Source organism: Neofelis nebulosa, chromosome 14 (genome assembly GCF_028018385.1).
Source record: "Neofelis nebulosa isolate mNeoNeb1 chromosome 14, mNeoNeb1.pri, whole genome shotgun sequence".
NCBI classification, from domain to species: domain Eukaryota; kingdom Metazoa; phylum Chordata; class Mammalia; order Carnivora; family Felidae; genus Neofelis; species Neofelis nebulosa.
In genome coordinates this window covers 37,330,544-37,355,634 of record NC_080795.1, presented here as the reverse complement: position 1 = coordinate 37,355,634, position 25,091 = coordinate 37,330,544, and the positions used below count along the sequence as shown (strand labels likewise).

Below are 25,091 nucleotides of genomic sequence, written 5' to 3'. Positions count from 1 at the left end.
TAAGTATGAACTTGGACCAGATTCTTGGTTGTTTTAAGTAAACCACACTTTCTCTAACATTTGTATAACTTAAATCTATCACTTTCCAATTATAAGTCTACTTCAAGTTAAAAAAACCCACATAATCCTACTTTATCATGTTGGCAAGTCTTGCTCATAAAAACCATTTTAAGAAACATGCCTATGATGACTATCCAGCAAAAAAATAGGGTGGTTGATATTAATAAATTAATCGTACACATTAATCAAAGTAATTTAATACTTGCCAAGCTTTCACCTGACTTTGTTTAAACAAATGCTAAAATGTCTTGGAGAAATCTCTCTCCTCTCCCCCTCTCTCTCTCTCTCTCTCTCTCTCTCTCTCTCTCTCTCATTCACACACACACACACACACACACACACACACACACATCATTTATATGCTTGTATTCTTTATCAGCTTTCCTTTTGCATCTGAAAAGCAAAACCCCTCTCTGTTATTTCACTGTAACATTCAGGAATAAAGATACTTTATGGATTAGGAGAATGTGGGGGCAAATGTGTCTGTTTTCAGCCTCCAGTCTCTGAGCTAAGGATCTCCCACCACCTGCTGCTTCCTACACTCCCAAACTCCTGCTCCAGCTAGCTTTTCTGGGAGGAGAGGAGAAAACTGGAAGGGAGGGGAAGAAGGTTTGTGTGAGCAAGAGGCGGGAATGAGGAATGGGAGGCAGGAGAAGGCGTGGCCCAGCTCGGGCCGTCAGGATAAATACTCAGAACTGGGTGCGGGGTGTTGAGAGAGAACTCCGGAGGAACGCCTGAGCCGAGCAGCACCGAGGACAGCTCCCGGCAGCGCCTGCCCCCGTCTTCCTCCGCAGCCCAGATCTCTTTCACACACACACACTGAGGTTCTTGCTTACCCCATACTCGCACGGACACACACACACACACACTCACACGCACACACGCACACACACACACACGCATACACGCAGACACATACTCGGCTGTACAATGGCAGAATCCCACCTGCAATCCTCCCTGATCACAGCTTCACAGTTTTTCGAGATCTGGCTTCATTTCGACGCAGATGGTGATTATCTTCTCTTTTTAACTGTTTGAAGACCCCTTGTTCCTGCCCTTTTCCACCTTTCCCCCTCCCCTAAGCCTCCTGATCCTATTATCCCTCGTTTCTTTACTTCTTCTCCCACCTCCCTAATCTTGTCTTTCCGGCTGGCTGCCAAACCATCAACTTGAAAGTTTATATATTTTTTTTCTGTTATCCCAAAACCTTAAAGTTTTTTTCCTCTCCAAGAACGTTAATAGTAGAAAATGGGGGGGAGGGGGAAGGGACGAGGAGGAAAAGTGAGAGAGCGAGAAGAGATTGGGGGACAGTGCACCCCAAAGTTTGTATGGCTACACTTAACATCCTTACCATCCTCCTTTGCCATTAGTGGGTCTAAACTTTGACACTCAGAGGGCAGGGCTGCCGCCCTTTCAGGGTTAATCAATGTAGAGGCAAGAGAGAGCCTTGCGGGTGGCCAGACAATAGCTGTCATGGAAATTGAAAGGGGATGAAACTCAGAATGAGATGTCTGATACCTGGGTGCCTCTTTGTCTTTGCAGGAAGTGGCTATCTGGAAGGAAAGGAGCTGCAGAACTTGATTCAGGAGCTCCAGCAAGCACGGAAGAAGGCTGGATTGGTAGGTTTAAGTTTGCAACGGAGGAAAAAGACCTTCAACCTTTAATATATAAATATTCTAGAGTTTTTATAATGAGCCACCGAAATCAAGTGGTTTCCAGGGAATGTAGACAGGGGGGATGCAGATTTACTGACTGAGAAAGGAGAGAAAAAGCGCCTTTCCCAATTGTGTAGGGGGGAAGATGAGGTCAGGCTTAGGGGGTGGGGGGTGTTGGAGGGAGAGAAAAAGAAATCCCCTAAAGGGGAAAACAACAACAACAACAACAACCTTACATCTGAAATCAGAGCTTTTAAAATATAGATTCTATACTTGTACGTGCTTTAATAATGCTTAAAAGGAAAATGTGGGTGCATGAGCTCTTTTAGCAGATCACCACCTCTTCGATTGAGTTCTATTAGGTCATTTTTAACTTCTCCTTAACTCTGTGAGAGGTGGGGGGTAAAAACACATTTCTGCCCCTTGGTGGTCAGGAAACAGATCTGCAGATTATGGATCTCTTTTTCTATTGCCACTTATTGTTGACGTGGTTGGACAGATAAGAAAATGTTCTGTCTTGATCTTTCTCACTGGAGGAAAGTTGAACAACTTGCAACATAATAATGAGCAAGAATTTAACAAGAAAGGTATTGATTTGTGTTGAGAGGGAGAAACCCAAAAGTCAGAGATGTAACAAGTAAAACAATTTTAAGAATTTCATGTATTTTTAAAAAGCAAAGTTATATTTTGATGGGAAACAATTAATGGGGTCTTGAAAACAAGCTATATTTGTGATTTAAGCAATAGGTAATTAAGTAAATGACAGTCCTTACTAATTATGAATGACTTACTTTTGGGTATAAATTTACCTGTTAAGAAAAGATGTTGTCAGCATAAAACTAAAATATACCCAGCTTTAGAATACAGAGGAGATGATTATGCAGAGGAAAATAGGATAAGAATTTTACTAATGTACTGGAGTTTATGTAAGACTACATTTCCAAAGACTGTTGGATTTGGGCTAGTTAGATGTTAATGATCTTTGGCTTTTAACTACTGGTTAGAAAGAGATTTTACATTACAGATTAGATACATCTTTTATGTCTTTAGAGGAAAACATAGGTGTATGTGATTCTTTAGCAGATCAACACCTTAAGCACTGATTATATATATATATATATGCTTATTTATATATCTTATAAATATATAAATAACTAATAGAATTACCTTTTTTCCTATCTAAATTGAAAATTGTGTGATACACAGCTCTATACAACATATTCAAAAGACTAACAGAGGACTCTAAAATGTATTATAATGTATTGCAGAACTATCAATTGCTAAAGCATGAACCAAATCAACACTCTGGGAATTGTTTTACCCCAATTTAATATTATATGAACCTGAAAGTATAATAGAATGAGATCAAATAAAATAGAAAATGTTTTATATACTCTCTCCACACCCTCCCCTCCTTATATATATTACCATATATAGATTCCTGTAATATTATCACAGCTCTATATATCTTTGACTAATAAAGCAAAAACAATTCCTTCTCTCATTTAAAAATATATGTTTAAAATATCTGATTGGAAAATGTTACTAGCCATAAAATTTTGAATTAAAGCATTGTAAAATGCCCCCAGCAGCTAAATGATTGTATTTTAATTTTTCTAGATATAATTTTAACATTGTGATTTATTTTCAATTTAGAAATTCAAATACTTAGAAACTATAGTTTTTCAGATGTTTCTTTTCCTCTTCTCATTTTAATATTTGCACTTTTTTGGTAAATAAATAACTTCATGCTGGAGTTCTAAAGATTTTAAAGTTCTTTTCTACTGTCCAGTCTCTAATAGAATATTAGAAAGTCTGTATATTAGATATTAATCCAAACATAACAGACTTGAGCACAGGTACAAGATTATATCAAGTTGCTTAATATTTTGATTATTGAATTTTTTCTGGGTTATATATATATATATATATATAGGCTTTGCATAGTTAAAATCTAAATTGAGATCTAGGTTGAAAGGTTCATGTACTAGACAAATATTTCACTATACTATTGACCCCATTGTAGTAAACCTTTACATATTTCTTCTCTTTTTTTAGGACATAACAACTAACCTTAAGAACCAGGTTTCTTTTCATTTCTGGCCACAGAATAACAAATTTCATTGTATTAATAGAAACATTGGCTTCTCAGATTAATAATGTGAAATTTTAAAAATTTCACTAATATTAACTATAAGTGAATATAACATTAATGAAATATAACAACCCAAAATAGGTTGGAAAACTACCTTTTGTACTAAACACAGTATTTAGTCTTTAAATTTGCATTAATTTTTATAAAGCTTTATTTTATTGTCATCATCATTACATTTTGCACTGTTTAAAACATAGATTTTTGACATAGTTACAACCCAAGAAGTTCACAAACTAAATGCCAAGTCTGCTAGTTGGGGCATCTGGGTGGCTCAATTGGTTAAGCGTCTAACTTCAGCGCAGGTCATGATCTCACAGTTCGTGGGTTTGAGTCCTGCATCGAGCTCTGTGCTGACAGCTCAGAGCCTGGAGCCTGCTTTGGATTCTGTGTCTTCCTCTTTCTCTGCCCCTTCCCTGCTCATGCTCTGTCTCTCTCTCTCTCCCTCCACCCCCCCCCCCCACCTCCGTCTCTCTCTCTCAAAAATAAATAAACATTAAAATAAAAAGTCTGCTAGATAAACTAGTGGTACTATACAATTTTAAGATTTAAAATCAAATGCTTTGGTTTTTGCTTAAGGTATGTGCATAAAATATAACTGACAGTCCCATTGTTGCCAAGAGGTAAATGCTTTCATTTTCTTACAGTTGTTGCTGTAATAAAATTTAATAAATGCAAGTTACAATTAATCCACAGAAGAATTTTGTTTTAAAGACTACATTGTAATTAAATTGCTTGATTACTATTTACTACCTCAGTTCTACTAAACATATTCACTTTAATTCAAAAAGGATTCTATAACAACTAATAGTAATAATATTTAGCCTAAATATAACTCTTAAACTGTATTAACCTATCTATCCCTAAAGCAAACTCATGTGATAGATAATACCACCATTTTGTTAGTTACAACAAAAACTGAGACTTTAATATACTTTCCCAAGGACATAGAATAGGACATTAGTAAAGGCTGACCTATTTTAAATAGGCTTCAGTTAATGCAACAGGGCTATTTAAAATGGGCTATGTTAGAGACCCAAGGGTATAAATGCAACTTCCTGAATACTAGTTCTATATTCAGATCACTAGTTTACAGTTCACGGCCCTCTAATCTGTCAATATGTGAAGAGATTATGTAAGCAATAGAATAGATTAGAAAAAAATAATTCAAATGAGATCCAAGCATTCACTTTGTCACTATTAAACATGTGTTCTTATACTAAAATACATGGGAGAGAAAACATCTCAGAAAAAAATGGAAACAAGGAAACCCTGGAAAATGCTCCCTAAGTTATTCTTGGAGGCAAAGATCCAAAACATATAACCAATGGTTTATAATAAGGTCATCAGTATTGTCTGTCTCTAATGAAAGTACAAATTGGTCAAGTCATTTTTTTTATCTGACTTATTTTTTTTAATTTAATTTTTCAATTTATTTAATCAATAAATGCCACTTCTATGTTGGAAACACAGAAGACACTGGAAACACTGAAGAGTGACAATGTGAGTCACTCTTCAACATTCACATTTTTTGCTTGTCCAAACTGAAAATACCTATTATTACTTTCCATGGATAAAACATGTTAAAATAAGGGAAATGTTATAGGGCAATTAGTTGGAGCAATATAAAAGAACGTTTCTTGAAGCAAGCAATGTTTAAAGTACATCAACAGTGATCATTATATTTGAATTCACTAACAGTTATGAACTGAATAAATCTGACTATATTTTCAAAGTATAGCGTATTCTCAAAACTAGTAATAGAAGATAACTCAGTGATTGAATCAGAAGTGATCATCGTAACCCTTTCATTTGAAACCAGTAAATACTGTGTATCAGCTATGTCTTTAATTTTCATGAGAATAGTTAATTGGTATGCATAATTATAAATGGTTTGAATTCCAGGGTTTTTTTTTGCATAAATCATTAACACCATCACAAGCATAATTGGTATTTTATTTAAATAAACTTCTTACCTACTTTTATATAATTTTAGGAGTTATCACCAGAGATGAAAACCTTTGTGGATCAATATGGGCAGAGAGAGGATGGAAAAATAGGAATTGTAGAGGTAAGAAACTTATGCATGTTTCGGATCTACTTTTAATAAGTGAGCTTATTGTAGTTGTGACCAACTCAAACATGATGTGGCAACACCAATTTGGAGAGGATTATTTTGACTAAGTAACATGTTCTTTTCTGTTCACAACTATGAACTAAAAAACGTCAGAAATGTGGGGCACCTGGGTGCCTCAGTTGATTAAGTGTCTGACTCTTGATTTTGGCTCAGGTCATGATCTCACAGTTGTGGGATCAAGCGCCACACTCAGCGTGGAGCCCACTTGAGATTCTCTCTCTCCCTCTCCCCCTTCCCCCCTTCCCCACTCATACTCTCTCTAAAAATTAAAAAAAAAAAAATTTAAATGCTCACAAGTGAAAGAGAACCTAGAGTTTGCCTAATCCAGAGCCTAAATTTAATACATTATGAAACCAAGACATGGAGAGGTGAAATGATTTGCCTTCGGCCATGTGCATATTTGCTGGCATCGATACAGTTAGAAGCCCAAGTCCCAGACTTCTGTATGAGTACCTATGCCTTTATGTTACCCTGTTTCACTTGGATAAAACACCAAGTGCATTGTATAATGGTATTTTTATTTAATAGTATAGAATTTTCTATTAAAATATAAAGTGACATATTTGTAATCCCTATGACGATGGCAAAAGCTGCATCCTGGTTCCTGAAATTCTATTCTAGATTGGCAATTGACCTTAATAAAAACACAAGAGGTAAACAAAGTTAGTGAATATTTTATGATGTGTTATAGGCAAGGATTTCCCTTGAGTCTCTAAAAGTATAGCTGTGGGTGTCAAATCTTATCTTCTGACAATGACTATTTCTGTGGGGGACAAATATTTTTTATGAATCAGGGAAGCAAAACTTTGATTATGCCTCGATTCTTCCGCATTCTCAGATTTGTGCAAGAGCTGTTGCTTCACTTACCTGTACTTTTTGAAACTCTGGTGTCCCAGCTACTCTATCTCTGCAACCTCTTAGAGAAATTGAGTGGACAGCTTTATCCAGAAAAATTAATAAGGTCATTTTAAAATATGCCATATCAAAAGTATAATAATATTGTTATAATATTCTTAATAGATTAGGTTGTGATGTACTCTGGCTGCCAACAACATGTAGTTATAATTTACCTTTGATTCAGAGAATTAACCTGGTTTTCAAATACTTGATCATATAGGACATCTTTCATGTCAATGTGAAATACTTATTTTCAAGCAGCTACTACAAACGGAGTTAAGGAAGGACATACTATTATTATCTTTGTAATTAAAATATTTCCCTGGAGTATACACATTCCCCTTTGCCTATGTGTAACTCATTACTATATAAATAGATAAATTAACAGTACTGGGACTTACAGATTGACATAGAGGCCAACTAATCAAGGTATGAAATCATTGAGGACAAGAAAATAACATTTAAATGAACATAAATGATATGAGGCAAATCTATTTAAAACTAGTTGGAAAATCTAAAATCAGTGAAATTATAGATGTGCCTATCTCAGAGTTTGGTACATTTTATCATTCCAGTAGAGGAAGGACCATCATTTTATATTTAACATATTTCACCTTGAAAGACTCCAATGGTCTCAGCTACTTATTTTAATTTCTTCAGTTATAGTAGGTTAAACAGTATTATAAAAAAGCATGGATCCAATTCACATGCATTTTATACTTTTTAAAGGACTAAAATAATCTGTTTTGAATCCAGGTTTTACTATTTATGATACAATCACTTAAGAATTATAATTTGAAGTCCTATTTGAATGAGTGTCCAGGGATCACTAGCAGATGCATTGTCCTGGAGGTATGAGGAAAGAAATTTCTCTAGAAGTTTGAGATAAGAAACTGTTGTAGAAAGTAGGTTGCATGTGTGAGAAAAGATAGTTAACAGAAGAGGATAAAGTTAAGGAAGGCTGAAATAAAGAATTGAGGAACTTTTATAGCAGTCACAATAATAAAATTTACATTAGTATGACAATATACAATTTCTAAATAAATACATTCTCTCATTTGATCCTCACAACAAAATAAAGTAAGCCTAAATACAATATGAGGGTCTATTTTTATAGTTGGGGAACCTGAGACTTCAATAGAATTTGACTAATGTTAAGGAAAAAATAAGAAATAAATGGGGGAACAGCCAGAACCCAGCCAATTTCTTCTAAACTGGTTGGCCTTTTTTTTTTTTAATTAATAAATGATCTGTGCATTTTCTGCATGAAAAGAAAATAGTTTCAATCATCAGTAGGTTGATTTCTTATGGCAAGGCTTTATGTTTAGCCCAGTTGAACAGGATGCACAAAGTATAGAGAAGTTACCAGACAAAAGCACTTGAAACATGATTTGGACAAAACTTTCAGATCAGCTGAAGCAGAATAAGAGAAAACTTTCTAATAAATTCTTATGTGTCTCACTTAACATTCCAGGACACAGAATTTTTTGCTGAATGGGACTCCTGGGAATAACTAGCCAAAAATCCTCATTTTAAGGATGAAGAAACTGAAATCCAGAAAGGTTAAATGAAATCCAGAAAGTGGGTCCAAGGTCCCACTGGCAGGAAGGACAACACCTGCAGAGAAGCCTAGATTGGACTCGGATTTCAGAATTCTTTTCATTAATCTGAGTTATCAGCCATGGTGTAAGAAGAGGGGTGGAGTGGTAATTAGTTGAAAAGAAGAGAATTATAGAATGGAGAACAGAAAGAGTACTCAATGCAGGAGTTCATAGGCACGTTGATTCGGTCTAGGGTGGTTAAGTAGGACTGAAGAGAGTAAAGAGAGGTTCTGAAAATCATTGGAAAAAAGAAGTTGAAAGTTGCAGATTACATGTAGAAAACTGGGATGGGAAGGGTAGGGAATGCCTGAATTTATAACATGCCCTCTAGTGTCACTAGGAAGTTGTATAAAATGGAGTTCATCTTTTCTTTTTTCAACTTAACGTATATCACTTGCTAAGAAATCCTATATATAATATGGGACACAAACACACAAATCCTAGCTGGGAAAGGGAAACCCCATGTTTTCCAAAATATGTGATAATCTACCTACTCATATCAAGATACTGTAACTTTGGTGTTCAAACGGAAAAGAAAGTAGATTTGCCTATATATTTAATAGGTGTATTCATGGGCTCATCAAAATCTACTCAAGGTAAGCCAAATGATATTCATGTGGTAGTCTGCTTTCCTGTTGGAAATGGGCTAAAGTGATTTGGCTTTAAGTGAAATACGTTGCTCAAAAGATCAGAAAATACAGTGATTAATTTTCAAAGTTCTGTCCTGAAGTGCACTGACCTTGCCAACAACATACTTTTGCTATCTAGAAATATTTAAAATGAAGGGTAATATATAGATATCTTTCCTCTGGACTTTTAAATTTCATGTCTTTAAATAGATTTTAAAATTCACACAAATATAAAGAGATTCCTAATACGAACTGAAAACAGCAGCACTGAAATTCTGAGAAAACTGAACAAATACCATGACAGTCAAAAAACTGTTCTAAATTTATTCAGACTAATAGCTCTATTTCAGAGAAGGCTGATTAAAATAATTAAAACAGGAAGGCTGAATGATTCAGCAGATAACGTGAGCACCAGAGAAGAAATTTCTAGTAAGCATAGATATTTCCCTTAGACAGATATCAAATATGTAAGCTTTTCACCTGATCCCTTGGGCAACATGTGAGAATCTACCACCCTCTCCAGTTTTATTCTATTTGTCCAGGTCAGTACATCCACTGAAAAAAATAGATCTAAAAGCTATTTTAATCCTAAAACTGTAACAACCCTCCGAGGGAAGCAGACACTTCTGTAGACTTTCCCTCTTTTCTTCCACAGTGGGATTTGAGCATATGAGTTTAGCTCTAGTGAATGTAATTTTTCATGGCAGACTACTTTTCCACCTCAGAATTTGGGGAAATGATGGACAATGAAATCAGATTAAAAACTTCCCTCTGGCTGCATGTTTTTAAATGATTAGGAAAACGTTTTTGATTGAAGATTTTAATGGAGGGTGATGAAGGTTACAGACGAGGACCTAAAAGTGAAGAAAGTCAGACTATCTGATTTCAAACCTGGCTCAAACTATAAACTGTCTGATAGCAAGCAGTTCATTTATCCATTCTGCCTCTGTTTCCTTGTCTGTAAACAGGGATGGTATAGGAGGACCAACATCAAATTTGATAAAGCATGTCAAACAAATGGATCAACCCCGGCACACTGTAAAAGCTCAATAAATATATTTGCTAGAATATATTTTAAAAAAACTAAAAATCTACACCATTCTGAATGCCAACCCTTTTTCCCACTTCTTATATAATTTTTCATATTCTAATTGTTAAACTCAACTTGTCTTAAATTTATATGAGATTATTTGCCTTCCAAATTTCCTGGAGTCACTTAATTGCCTAGGAAAAATACTTCTCTGGTTCCCAAATGAAAGAAGTGAATGCTTTGTTAATATGTGCTGAAGGAGGTTAACATGTACCATGAATGTCTTCAAGAGTTAAGAATTATGCCTCATATGTGCTTTGACTTATTTAGCTCAGGCGTTAGGTTTCTAGTAAAAATTGCCCTTCGTATGTGTTCTCCTTGCACCTAATACTTACCTTTATCACTATATCTACTTTTCTGAAATTGTAGGGAAAATGTTTGAAATTATCTGCCTCCCTATAAGGTTCTTACCAGCAGTGACTATGAATCCCCAGCATCCAGTGCAGTGCCTAATAGGTTCTGAATCACAGCTACATGAGCTATAGCAAGGACTTTCAACCTACTTCAAAATGTAAGGCAGGAGTTCTACATAATACCTAGGAATAAAAGAAAGATGTAAAAAAAAAAAACAAAAAACAACAACCCTGTGACATGTTCAGTTCTCTGGGAAGCAGATCTAAGTTGAAAATTAGCAGTTTAAGGAAGTTTATTCAGAAATGCTCTTGGGACCAATACCTATTGAAAGGAAATGAAAAGAACAGGACTGGGCAGAGAGAGACTAGGGGCTGTGATACAGTCTCAACGGAGGCTTTAGCTGATGCTACAGTGGGCTCTAAAGCTGGGATGGCCAGTCTCAAGTTGTGTGACAGGGCTGTGGTTTTTGTTTTGTTTTGTTTTTTGTTTTGTTTTTTTATCTCCACGTGGATCACTCTTGGGACACTGGCTCCTTGGGAAGGCAGTTCTCTTCAGCCTAGATAATCTCCCAAAGTCACCTCCAAAGACTCTCTCAGAGTAACACTGTCAGGACCTAAAGGGAGTTCTGGGTGGAATACCACAATACCCATCCCAATCTCTATCCAAAATTCAGTAATAAGTTGTTTGAATTATCTCTAAAGGAAATCTCTATTTATATACAGCCTTTGCTGACAGTAGACCATAGTCAATTGCCTTCATTCATAGGTTTAGTAAGATATTTACTGAAATGTTTGCAGGTTCCGGGCAGAGAAACAGTAAATAAGACACAGACACTATCCTCCTATATAGTCTGCATTTATATCTAGGAGAGACAGGCAAACACACTTTTCCTTCCCAACTCTCAGTGACAAGTAACCAGTTCTCACAACTGAAGCTTTGAGGGTTTCTGGTCACAACTGTCTGCCTTCTATTCGTTCCCCTGCAGTTATTCTTCGCTCTCTTTTCCAACCCACAACAGAGTTTTGAGAGTTCATAAAAAAGCAGGCAGGTAGCCCAAGAATTAAGAAATTAGCAAAAACCTTGGAACAGGCAGGACCGAATACTTGCACGGACCACAGAGACTTAGCAAATCTGAGAATAAAGCAGCCTTACTTGACACCTTCAATAAAAGGCCTCTCACACTTTGTAGATACGCTCTTAGACACCAGAGTTGGAGAGCTACTGCACCCAGCTCTGAAATTTGAACACTGATGCACAGTGTGTTGATGGAAACATCAATAGCAGGACCATTACATTGTGAAACACACCTTTAAAAAAAGATGATTTCTTTGTGTTCACTATACCTACATCCTATTCACATTTATTCCGGTGTCAATCTGTTTTATAAATGTTTTAATGTTTATTTTTGAGAGAGAGAGAAAGAGAGAGAGAGAGAGAGAGAGAGAGAGAGAGAGAGAGAGAGAACAAGTGGGGGAAGGACAGAGAAAGAGGAAGACACAGAATCCAAAACAGACTCCAGGCTCTGAGCTGTCGGCACAGAGCCTGATGTAGGGTTCAAACCATGCACCTTAAGATCATGACCTGAGCCGAAGTCGGACTCTTAGCTGATCAAGCTACCCAGGCTCACCTCATTGTGTCTCTTTTAATGGCTAGCTTGTCTTATTATAATTATTTACATGTTTAAGACTCCTTTTTAATGTCTATAAAGTGGGATGGCTCTATATTCAGTTTAACATTAATAGTTCAAATTAATAGATTGAATATGTCAAATGTAGTTTCAATCTATATTTTTGTAAATAATGAAACCAAGTAGGACCAAAATGGCATGGCAAAAGAAACATACATTTATACTAGACATGGAGAACAATTTTTACCATCTCTATATTTGACATTCTAGAGACGTCTAAACTTAATGCAAGTTATATGAACTTTAATTTTCAAAACAAAGATGGTTAAAATTCTCCCTTACTTTACATTTTGTAATTGCTTGCTAGTTCATTCTTTTATTTTTTTCTGTTTTCATGAATTTGGAGGATTTTAATAAGTGTAATTTTTTCAGAAAAATTATTTTGTGTTCAAAATACTGAGTTATTAAAATACAAGCAATATAGAAAATTACAATGGAGACAGTAAAAATGAATACTATAAGTCATGTTAAGTAGGTATGTTTAATGAAGTGAAATTATCAACCACTCCACAAGCATTTATGTCAGGCATAAAGCATGGCTGAGCACACTCTGGGCATTCAGCAGATGAAGACGAAGAGCGGCCTCTGCCCTCCTGAAATGGATGGTCCGACAACCTACAAAGTGGTATCTGACAAGTTACATACCAATAAATAGAAGAATTGCAACTTGCTATTTCCTATTCCCTAAATGAATGCTTATGTTAATATACAACTATACTAGTGACCTTTGTTTCAAAATAAGAAACGTTTTCTGACTGAGTCATATTAATATCCTAGTAAGATATTTGGGTCTGTTCTTAGTTTCACTTCCATATGTAGTGTCTACAAACTGAATGGATCTGGTTTGAGGTATCATTTTAAAGACCCAAAAACAAGTGAAAGGACATATTATATGGGCATAAAAAAGCAGAGGTTACTTGCATATAAGTTGGAATGATATGTTTTCTATTAAATTTTATTTTTTAATACCCCTCAGTGGATGAAACTTTTTAAAGGAGGGGGTGGGGAGCTAGTCTTTCCTATAATTTAGTAGAAATTTTGGAACTTATACTGAACTTAAGTTGATCCATACCATAGGTTCTTGGGCTAAAATCCAGGGATGAGCGTCCATGCCTGAATTTCAAGTGAATCATCAACTTCTGGAAATCAGATGAAATATAGTTTGTGTAGGTTCATTCTTTAATGGTGAAGATATGGTGATTCTACAAGATTCTCAAAGTCCTTTTGAACCCAGTACATTTAAGAGATGTTGGTTTCTACTTCAATTCCTTATTGTAGTGATGAGAGTACTAAGTTCCAGAGGTGGCTGAGGGAGTTGCTGGGGACCACAGCTAATTAGCAGCTGAGCCAAGAATAGAACCCATGCCTGCAGTGAGGCCATCAATCCAGCTCCCACCCTCCCTGCACACAATAGATAGATTACAATCATCTTAAAATGGGATCTGGAGCCCTTTTATCTTCTAAAAAAAAAAGGAGGGGAGCAAGAGAACTGAAGTTATGAAATGAGATCTAAAGAGACAGGTCATAGTGTTGAAATGGGGATCATAAACCCGGGCCCTGGATTCCAACAGTGGGCACCCTCTTGGATGAAACCAACAGTTTAAGAACAGATTTTCCCTCTTTCTGTTTAGTTCCACTGTTCATCTTGAGTTGTCTTCCCACCTCTCTTTCCACTGCCTTACAAGTATCTTTAGTGTATCTTCCTCGCATCTCTAGGCTTTCTCCTCAGACCCGGGAATTCATTGCTTCCCTTTCTTCCTTTCCACTACATTCACATTTCTCATAGTTTCTTTCCTTCTACACGACATGTACGTCCCCACATTGACATGTATGTACCCCACATTATATGCGCCCTGAGAGGAACAAGACTGCTCTGTGGCACAGAAGAGGTGAAGGCCGGGATGAATCTGCTCAGATGAGGAGTGGTCCAACCAGTCCTATCTGAGCTTTCTGGGTGCACGCGGACCAGCCAGCCAGCCAGCCAGGCAAGGCCACCCAAGCATTGGAAAAGACACCGGCTCTGTGTAGGAACAAAGTATCAGCAAGGGAAGGTCACTCCTAACGTTTTTCCTCTCCCGGCTTTCTAAGCAATGAAACTGCTTCCAATAAATATGTTCAAAAAGAACTAAGCAGGAAGTAATGACAGAGGCTTGCTTTCTTTACAACTTTTCACAACTTTTTCAGTTGGCTCACGTGTTACCGACAGAAGAGAACTTCCTGCTGCTCTTCCGATGCCAGCAGCTGAAGTCCTGTGAGGAATTCATGAAGGTAAAACAGAGCCCTGTCAATGAGGGAGGTCTTCAGAAAGCTACTTAACGCAGGAAAATGGTGGCTTTTTTTTTTTTTAATGTGTTTGGTTTTCCTTATCCCAAATTACTTACAGACATGGAGAAAGTATGATACTGATCACAGCGGCTTCATAGAAACGGAGGAGCTTAAGGTAAGGAAATAAATACGTGTGCTAAGCTTTCTTTTTCCTTTTAAATACAGTTATGAACTCTGTAACATTTTAAAAAGCCTCCCACGAAAGCAACTAACTGTTGAGCAACGGCACACTTTCCCCCACTCTTCCACATTGTTAATGAAGTACCAGATGAAACAAGAGACTTCAAGTACGTCTTCAGTTCTATTCAGCAATGCAAAAGAAATTAGCATTTTCTGTGGTGCAAACAAATTGTTATACTAGATAGTCAGATATAACAGGATACTAAGCCAAAGAAGACACTCCTTTTCATTGAAATTTGCCATTTTATTTTACGAATTAAACAACTAATATAAAGAGATTTCTCTCTCGAGAGAGACAAGTATTGGACACCTACTATATGTTATGCACATTCTTTTACCTAATCTCCACCTGAGTTCTGAAGTTAGTACTACGCTCCTGAGGAAAGAGATAAAGAGAAGTTTAGTGATGCGCTAAGGCGACACTGAATGAAGACACAGGGCTGCAGTGTTTAAACCCAGACTCCTCTGCCTCCAAGTTCCCTCGACATTCCATACCACCTTCTGCCTCTCAACAAGAACGACAGAGTCCTCGCACGATCCCACTTCTGAAAAGTTGCAACTTTGAAAGTGAATTTAGGAACTTACCTCTCACAAACATACAGAGGAGCTGGTGGGGGAGGAAGAAGATACAAAGGAGAAGGCAAAGTGGTCTAGAAATCAAGTTATTCTGTCTGATTTTTCATCTTTCAAATGGGGGTAATAATACCTTCCTCTCAGATTTATCGTGAAGCTCAAGTAAAATTCTGTGCATGAAAGATTTTGTGACACTCATGAGGCACAATAAATTACATTATTCACGAACTCAGTAGTTCAGGAACTCAGTAATTTACTAGTCTTTCAGAAGTATGGCAACATCTTTCTCTCATTTCCTCAAATCGTCCCCAAGACTTCTCAGTCCAGAAGACCCTATTTTGTCTATCTGCAGGAAATAGAATAACTAAAAGGGAGGCAAATTGATACTTACTGAGCACCTATGTGGTGCTCAGTACTATGTGGCTGGTAGAGTACTAGGGGCTTGAAATGAATTTTGACATTTAATCCTCACAGAAAACTTGCAAGGCAGGTATTATCATTCCCACCACGCAGAGAAGGTGAAATTTACAGAGATTGGATAATTTTTCAGTTACCTAGCTGCTTATGAAAAGAATCTAGACGATCTGACAATGTTAATGATGTTTTTTTTTCCCCCACAACACCACATACTTCCAAGCTTCAGGCATCAAGAGCTACCTCTCCTGTTGTCCCGTGTGGAGATAGGAATATCAGATACCATTTCCTCATCATGGTTTAACACGTTTTAAGTCACATACAGTTTTTTTTTTAAGTTTTTTATTTTTGTTTATTCTGAGATGGGAGGAGGGGCAGAGAGAGAGAATTCCAAGCAGGTTCCACAAAGACAGCACAGAGCCCGACATGGGGCTCGAACTCACAAACCGTGAGACCATGGCCTGAGCCAAAATCAAGAGAGGCTTAACTGACTGAGCCATCCAGAGGCCCCATTCACATACAGTTTTAGAGATGGAACTAGGATGTTTGTACCACTGTAAAATTGCTAAAACACATTCAACAGCAGCTTCTTGGAAATATAAACATTTTAAATGTGAAAACAAGGTCTTTTACACAAACTTGCAACACAACAACCTAGAGCTCACAAGGTGACAGTTAAACTTGTGTTTTTATTCTACAGGACCAAAAAAATAATCGTTTTCAAGTTCATAATGAAAACCTTAGCTCATTTCCAATACTGACCTTCTTTGTTCTACATTTTATTCTCAGAAAGAGATTCTAAATAGAAGTCCTCCTCTCTGGGGAATTTTAAAGATAAGTTGGCATTCTTTTTTAATGGATCTTTCAAGAAAGCTAATTTTAAGATCCATAATAGAGTAAAACATCACTTGCTCTCAGACACGACTTTGAATCTCAGCGTCCCGAGGTTTCTCCCAGGCTATTTTTGTGACCACCATTTTAGTCTCTGATGAGGCTTTTTAACCCAATTAATCTCTGACAAAAGGCTCATAAGGCTCAAAAATAAAATTCACCCCCAATAGATAACTTTGAATTTTCCATGCTTCACTTTGGCTTTGAAGTGCAATGCTTGAAATGAAAATAAATTTAATCAAACAAAGAAAAAGGTCTCCTTTCTCAGAAAGAATGAAGTTAAATCAGCCCAGCAGAACTGGTACATTTGGGAAACAGAAAAACCACTACAGAACCAAAGATACCCAATCCTTCAATAATATCCAAGCATAGTATTTGCTCAGTTTTCCATAACTGCTTTAATTCATTTTCTGAAAATAATAAAGAAGTTGCAAATGAACAGCACTAGACAAAATGATTATCATATGCCTGAGTGCTAACACTTTTATGTGGCTTTCATAAAGCTTTTTATTTTTTTTTTTTTTAAGTAAACTCACTCCTAAACTCCAACTGTCAAATTAATAATCATCTTTTTTCATCCTTCCCACAATAATCTCTATTTTAATATGATTCATATATCCTTCAAGGATTAGATAATATCATCTGTGGCCAGCTGTTTTAGTCTGAACAACCAGCTGAAGCATTCTCTCCAAGGTGCTTGGGACAGCATCAAGCCTAAAAGTTAACTGACTGGCCCTTCAGTGAAACAAGCTTCCTAGTGGTCAAAAGCTGATGTGAAAATACAGCTTGCAAGGAAAGAAAATCCACTAGAAATTAGAGGTAGTTCTCCATCTGGCTCACTAAGAATTTTCACTCATGTTACAAAGGCATAGAGAGGGGCCCTTGTGTTTCTTAGAAAAGTCATACGCGCCTTTGTGAAGATAACATTATGTAGAAATGCATCCATTGGGCTGGTTGGTGTACAAGCTTGTACTCAGATTCCTACACAGTGCACAACCCAGATACTCATTTAACTGAAGTCACAAAAGCAGTGCAACACAGACTATAACACATAAGGCAGATATACCTGTCAAAGGCAGCGGCATCATTGGAATGCCACGTGAACCGTGTAGAATAATGTCCCTTCTAAGGTCTTCTCCTCGCCCAGTTCTACCCTCAAAAAGAGGCCTTCTTTGCATTCTTGGGATGTTCCATTTCAGGGCGGCCTGAAATGAAAGCAGACTGTAGGTTACTGATGACATTTATCTGAGCGTTCTTTGTCTTAACAGAACTTTCTAAAGGACCTGCTGGAAAAAGCAAACAAGACTGTTGATGATACAAAACTAGCTGAGTATACAGACCTGATGGTAAGACTGATCTTGGAGAGACTGTAGCCCAGGGTCTATGAAATATTACTATATTCTTGTTAATTCCCAAGGCTATGGAGGATACATGAAATAAACCATGGTATGGGCATCACTTGCACACAGGTATCATTTCACTTGAAAAGTGAAATACTTCAGGATGTTTACACCTTGTGAGGCTGAGTGAGAGCTGTTATCTTTGGCTTTAACATAAGTAATCAACACGAGTATTTCTTTTCTTGTGGAACTGGGTAATTTTTATCTATAAAACATCATTTTTCTTACAAAGCCAGTGTAACTATATCACCAAACTTTGAGTGAGGCATTCCAAATGTACCCTGATGCTATGATAAATAGTATAACCAAGACCTCTTATAGAATACTGATAATAGAGCCAAGAAAATTGCTTTACACATAAGCCCTTAATGATTTAGGAATGAACACATTTATGAAGTTCTAGGTAGAATAATCCAGTGCCCATGAAGGTCATTAATTTCAAGTGGGTAGTTTCTTCATTTTGACTCACAGAATTAAGACTATGAAGAAAATTCTTTGCCAAACTGATTAAACTATGGACCACTATTTTGGCAACATTTTAATTAGTTTTTGAAATTCAGGCAAAATTTTAAATTATCCATATCAGTACATATATGTGGTTTAAGTACTGTAAATGCACAGTAAATTCTTACAGTTTTAAAATAAAAACCCATAAAATATATGTGTATATTATAAAAATTATGTTATATTAGGTTGATAAAGGGGTTAGACTTTTTAGTTACCCTGGAAAGTCATCTTATAAAAGGTTTGATTATATTTGATGTAATGGAGGCTTACTTTCAGCCCATCCTACTTTGATGTAAGGAAAAGAAAATCACTAGAATTTTACTGTTGTCTTATTCACTATACAGTGAGATTATGGAGTGAGACTAATCTTTAATTTCAAACCGATTAAAAATTTTCATTGCAAGGAAGTATCCTTTTCTATCTACTTGTCATAGCATTAGCATACAAACGTGTCACAGTGGACAGATCTGAATAACTTCTGGAAATGGACAATAACCTACATTTATCAGTTTTCTGTTTTGTGCCAGTCTTATGGGATGTCTATTTAAAGTAAAGACTCCTTCCAGGTGGAAATTTGAAGCAGTCTTTTAAAAACCACTCAGATGGGAGTTTCCCCCCTGTTGGATTGGCCTGGCATATCTGATTCAATGTCATAAACCAGTTCAAATCTGAGAGGCAAATTAATCAAGAACTAATTAAAATTTAAATATATATGTTGAGAAATATCCCCCTATGGACACTAAATTGTGTGATCAAGTCCAATGTCTTGGTAGACAGTTTGACAATATTAGGACTCATGGTCAATAGATTGTAAAATGTGTCAGTATCAGACCCTGAAAAAAAATCTGCCTCCTACAAGGAATGTTAGAACATCTGAAACCATAGACTCTTCTTTTTCTCCCTAAAGAGACTTCACTAAACCTATAGCCATTATGACCCTGATAACATTCCTTTCTTTAAAAACAAAAGTGTTGCTTTTTCACGTGTAATGTGCAAACTTTATATATTTTAACACATTTCATCTATAATCCTTCCATGTAATATAGTACAGCAGTAGTTGCTACTTTCTAAAAACATGAATGTTTCCTGAATAAGGGTAGGAGTGTATTTATATATCTGGACGTGTCTTGGTGTATGATGTACCTGTAAGTGCAATGAGGAGGTAGCTAGTATCCAAGGGTAAATAAAACAATTGAAAATGATGCAAAAACTCTATTCTCTAAGAATTTATTCATTCTTCTTCAATAGAAGTCTATTGCTTCTGTCTGTAAGTTTATTAAAAGAAGGAAACAAATATTTATTCTCATATCATTCTTTGGAGAGTTTTAGGGTGTGCTATATATTGCCAGACACATTCTCTCTCACATCTTGATACATACACATACTTGCAAGAAAAATAAATGATGGTATTCTAGAATCTAGCTAAGATCACTATTGCTCTATTCTACATTGTCCTGATATACTCTGGCAATTGACCCAACTTACAGAACTAAAAATTTACTCAAAGCTTAATAAAAGCTAGTTTCTAGAATTTTGCTGCCTGTATAAGTAATTGATAACTCACAGTTATATATATATATATATATATATAACACTCCTTCCTGCAATAAATCATTCTTCAGTGGCTACAACAATAATATTCTGTCTTTCAGCTGAAATTATTTGATTCGAATAATGATGGGAAGCTGGAATTAACTGAGATGGCCAGGTGAGTTTAGGAAATACATGGATATTATAATAAGTTGATCCTTGTCCAGAAAATCTCATCTATTAATATTTCTCTCTCAAAAGGTTACTACCAGTACAGGAGAATTTTCTTCTGAAATTTCAGGTATTTCTCTTTTCCCTACTGTAAATATTATTTTCCTTGGAAAGTTAGACTGTGGGAGATTTGCCAAGGGAAACACAATGAAATACAATAGTAGCATTTTAACCTTTTCTCTCTTCTCTATCACCCAGGGAGTCAAAATGTGTGGGAAAGAGTTCAATAAAGCTTTTGAGTTATATGATCAGGTAAAAGTTCATTTTTGTCTATAATTTGATTGTTTAGGAGAGTTTGGAAAATGCTCAGTTCAGTGAAAACAAATCCCTCAAACTAAAGGTCCATATTAAAAGTAACAGGAGCTATTAAAATTACTCAGCCAATTCATTCTTGTCACAGGAAATGTATTATGGTATGTCCCAATCAGACGAATCTGGATTCCAATCCCATGCTGTAATTTATCTATTTTGAGGCTTTAAATAAGACACCAAACTCCTCTCAACCTCAGTTTCCTCATTTGTAAACAGGAGATAATAATACCCACTTTACAGGGTGGAATGAGGATTAAGTTAGTTGAAAACATCCAGCAAAATCCTCCCCACCATGTGATAGATGGTGACATCATGCACGTGAGGAAAGTTTGTTAGTAATGTCAATAGTTGACGTCCTTTATTTTCTTCTAATTTCTCTACTTCTGGACCAAATCTGACCTCTTGGGCTCTAGCATAGCTCTGCCACTACCTGCTGTGACATCAAGCTAGTCACATAGCCTCCCCAGGCCTCAGGGTCCTCATTCACATGAACGTATTTATGACCACTTAATTACTTCAACAGGAGGTGATATTGTTAACATAAGATGAAATATTAAATCTGAAAGTGCTTTGAAAAGTTCAAAGTGTTTTATAAATGTAAGGTGTTGAATGAGAGGCAATTCACATGTATTTTGGACCTCGGGAGCAATTAAGCATCTTGAGGGTCGGACATGAAGACATTGGAATATCTGCCAGTGAGATTTCTGAGGATTTCGATTGTTTCTGTTTATTACATCCCCCGTTATTGCTCAGTTGCTTGTATACTGGTTTTTTTCTGCTCCCTCAGGACGGCAATGGGTACATAGATGAAAATGAACTGGATGCTCTACTGAAGGATCTGTGTGAGAAGAATAAACAGGTAATTTTGTTACCATGCCACTTACTTTTTAGGCAGACTATAAGGATCCATCCACCACACATCCATTTTTGGAAGTCTACTTTAAAGATTTATACAGCAGCAGCAGAATTCAATTCTTAACCTGATTTGGCACTGGCCTCAATCAATGTAACTGTGATAAATATATTTTAAAACAACCTTGTGATTATTCACTTTAGTGTAAGATTTCAATCCAGCTCTTAATGGATTGATGTAGCAAGCAGTTTTCATCCTATGTTTTATCACTTGACAGTGGTTAATTAACTTCCATATTTAACTGGATAACAATGCCATCTATGTTCTATACAGGACCTGGATATTAATAATATTCCAACATACAAGAAGAGCATAATGGCTTTATCAGATGGAGGAAAGCTGTACCGAACGGATCTTGCTCTCATTCTCTGTGCTGGAGACAACTAGAGTTAATGACCATGACCACTTACTAGCGATACATTGTATCTAAAAAATAACTGTGCACTATAAGGGAGTAGGCTGTATTTTCTTTTGTATCTGTAAATTTAACTGCATATAGCTAATTACCCAGGATGTGTGGCACTTTCTTTTCAGCCTGTTTCTACACTGTTTGTAATGTACAGTTTTTGTAACTACATGATTGGAAAAGAACGTCTTAGGCTCAGGCCAGCCAATACACCCAACTGGGAACAAAAAATAACCGAACACATTCTTGCTGTCACAAATATAGTTGGACATGATTTCCCTAAAAATTCCACTAGGATTAATCTCTAAAATTCTAGTCTCTGATGTGTAAATGCACATGTGTCACTGAATAGGAGAATTATACCTAACAAGTTACCGCTTCAGACAATCATAGGTCTGTCCCACAAGATAGTCTTAAGCTGTATTTCCAATTATTAGGAGGAATGTGCTTTTGCATCTAAAATACCAAAATATCAATCAATAGTTAGTTATTTGTGGCTCTATGAGGTTAACAGTCTCACTAGACAAGACTTAGTTAATTAATCAACAACACGTCTACTGCTTGAATCCATACCAAGCTATTGGTTCAAGTTAATTTGATGGCAAGGAAGAGTAGCACCAGATGAAACATAAATCTGTCTGATTCTACATCTGTATTTCCAACAAGCCTACTGTCAGAGTGTGACCTTAATCCATTTTCTAAACTGTTTTCACGTGTTGCAAATTATAATTATTCTAGTCAACTGCTGTTTTTATGTCATATTGTGTGATCTCTGATTAAATTATATATGCCGAGTATCCTGGTGTCTACTTTGCATACTTCCTGGATTTTCTTTCCATGTAGGACTGTCCATTTCCACCAAGGGTGTCTGCTGCCTCTGAAAATATTTTTTTCTAGCTATAACAACTCTATTTTTTACTACATAATTAACTTTTAATGTTAAATTCATAGCACCCTGATTGTTGAATGTTGTATCATCAAAATTTTGTGTATTCTGTGAATTCTATATATTTCATATTGAGATCAGCATTCAAAATAGTTCTATTTCTATCTGCAAATAGTTTCAAATGAGTTAAAAATAACATCTGAAGAGAAATACTAATGTAATCATTTATCATACTTAGCAAGGGAGATTCTAAAACGTTCTTTTGACCTACATCCAAGTCAGTTTCATATATTTGTAGCTAGAATATCCTATACTGGTTACACCTGACATGTAATGGTTGGTGACTTCGGATTCTTTGATTGTGAAGCAGAGAGCTAAGAGTTATGTGTCTTTATGAAATTTACAAAGTTACCACCAAAGAATTAATGGTTCTAGATCAGTTTAAATGTCCCCAATTCTATAAATTCAGCACTACTTTTCTCAATTCATAGAAATCAAGACAAAATAAAAGTGAGGTATCTCTCTCCCTCAAGGATGAACAGGAAATAGATCTGTCAAAAAATAAAATTTATCAAAATGATGTATTAGATTGGCTTTGCTTCTAGTGTGTAAATGGAAGCACTGACCTTAGGTTGAATTTAACGACTAAGAATAAAGAGGAAAATAACTCATTGCTTGTATTTTTGCTTCTTCCTCAAAAAGTCAGTGGACATGTAACTGGTAATCAATCCAGGTGGAAATGTAGGATGCTCAAGTTATTATGGCCTAAGAAATCTAAATAAATGTAGATCTGCCTGCCTCAGTGAATCATTGTATGTCTTATGAAGAGAAGCCTCCAACAATAAGATTTACAAAGAAATCCCCCAAAATCCAAATATTTGAAGTTTTTTGCCCAACTGACATAATCAAATAGTTCTTTGTGAAAGATTTTTTCCAAAGGAATAGGAATATACAGAATTTCTTACATTCTTCTGTTCGTGACAGATGAAAATAGCTGTTAATTACAAAGTATATACCAAAATGAGGGCAGGCTTGGCACTCTTACCATTGTAGCATTGAAGAAGAAACTAAGGTGGGGTGCCTGGGTGGCTCAGTCGGTTAAGCGTCGGACTTCAGCTCAGGTCATGATCTCACTGTTTGTGAGTTCGAGACCCACATCAGGCTCTGTGCTGACAGCTCAGAGCCTGGAGCCTGCTTTGGATTCTGTGTCTCCCTCTCTCTCTGCCCCTCCCCTACTCACGCTCTCTCTCTTCCTCTCTCTCAAAAATAAATACATATAATTTTTTTAAAAGGAAAACAACAGTGATAAAAGTCTGATATCTGGGGTCACTTCCTAGAAAGCCCATAGGAATAATGGTCATGAATCTAGCACTTGGCCTATCATGGTGAACTTGAACTCCTGAGCTCTATCAGGTAAAGAAATTCTTACAGCTCAGCTAAATCAGTCACACTTCCTTCTAAGTGATGGGCCTGCCTCCTGGAGCAGAAAACAGAAGAGAGTAAAGGAATCTGACAGGGCAGATGTAAGGTAGCTTATGCACACCTACCTCAGATTACAAACAAAATTCATTCCAGGTACATTATCAATCCAAGTGCAAAAGGTATACAGACAACAATGTGTTAGAGTATCTTCCATCCCTCATGCATGGAAAGATTCCTTAACAACCAATTATGAAAAAACATTGAGTAATTGGACCCTGTTAACCTTAAGAACTCTATTGCCCCCCACCTCAAAAAAAAAGTCACTGTTAAGAAAGTAAAAAAATCAAACATCAGAGTGTGAGAAGACATTTGGGTTGGCTCAAAACCTTGGGAGCTTTCCAGGTGGAATCTGAAATTCCTCCCCATACACGGAGGGCAGGGAGAGACTGAAGAAAGAAACAGGATTCCAAATTATAGGTGGCAGAGTAATAAACAAGGGAACTTACTCAGGAGGCTTGTCTTGAATAACCCCAGGACGGATAAATCTTCATACTCACCCACCGGAATCTTTTTTTTTTTTTTTTTTAACGTTTATTCATTTTTGAGGGAGATAGAGCACGAACAGAGAGTCCAGGTAGTTTCAACAACACGTTGCTGACTCGAGGCTTCACGCTTGAAAACCGCTCCAGCCAGGAAACAGTGGGTACGTGGAACCAACATTCCAAAGGGATGAGAACCCTCTGATTGCCCAGGTGCAGCTCTCGGGTCAACCAGCGGTCACGTCCTCCCGATGACCTCCTCCAACAATTTGTAGCACATATAATTGACAAAGGTACTTA

General features: G+C 36.5%; 1 protein-coding gene across 1 annotated transcript; it reads left to right on the top strand.

Annotated features, from left to right (window-relative positions):
* The first annotated feature begins 751 nt into the window (after positions 1-751).
* On the top strand, positions 752-23,501 carry CALB1 (calbindin 1). Its single transcript, XM_058698507.1, has 11 exons — positions 752-1,069; positions 1,603-1,679; positions 5,864-5,938; positions 14,447-14,530; positions 14,646-14,702; positions 17,914-17,991; positions 20,205-20,260; positions 20,344-20,383; positions 20,512-20,565; positions 21,413-21,484; positions 21,812-23,501. Exons 1-11 carry the CDS (start codon positions 991-993, stop codon positions 21,923-21,925), a joined length of 786 nt encoding a protein of 261 aa, XP_058554490.1. The 5' UTR covers positions 752-990; the 3' UTR covers positions 21,926-23,501.
* Positions 23,502-25,091: the final 1,590 nt, after the last annotated feature.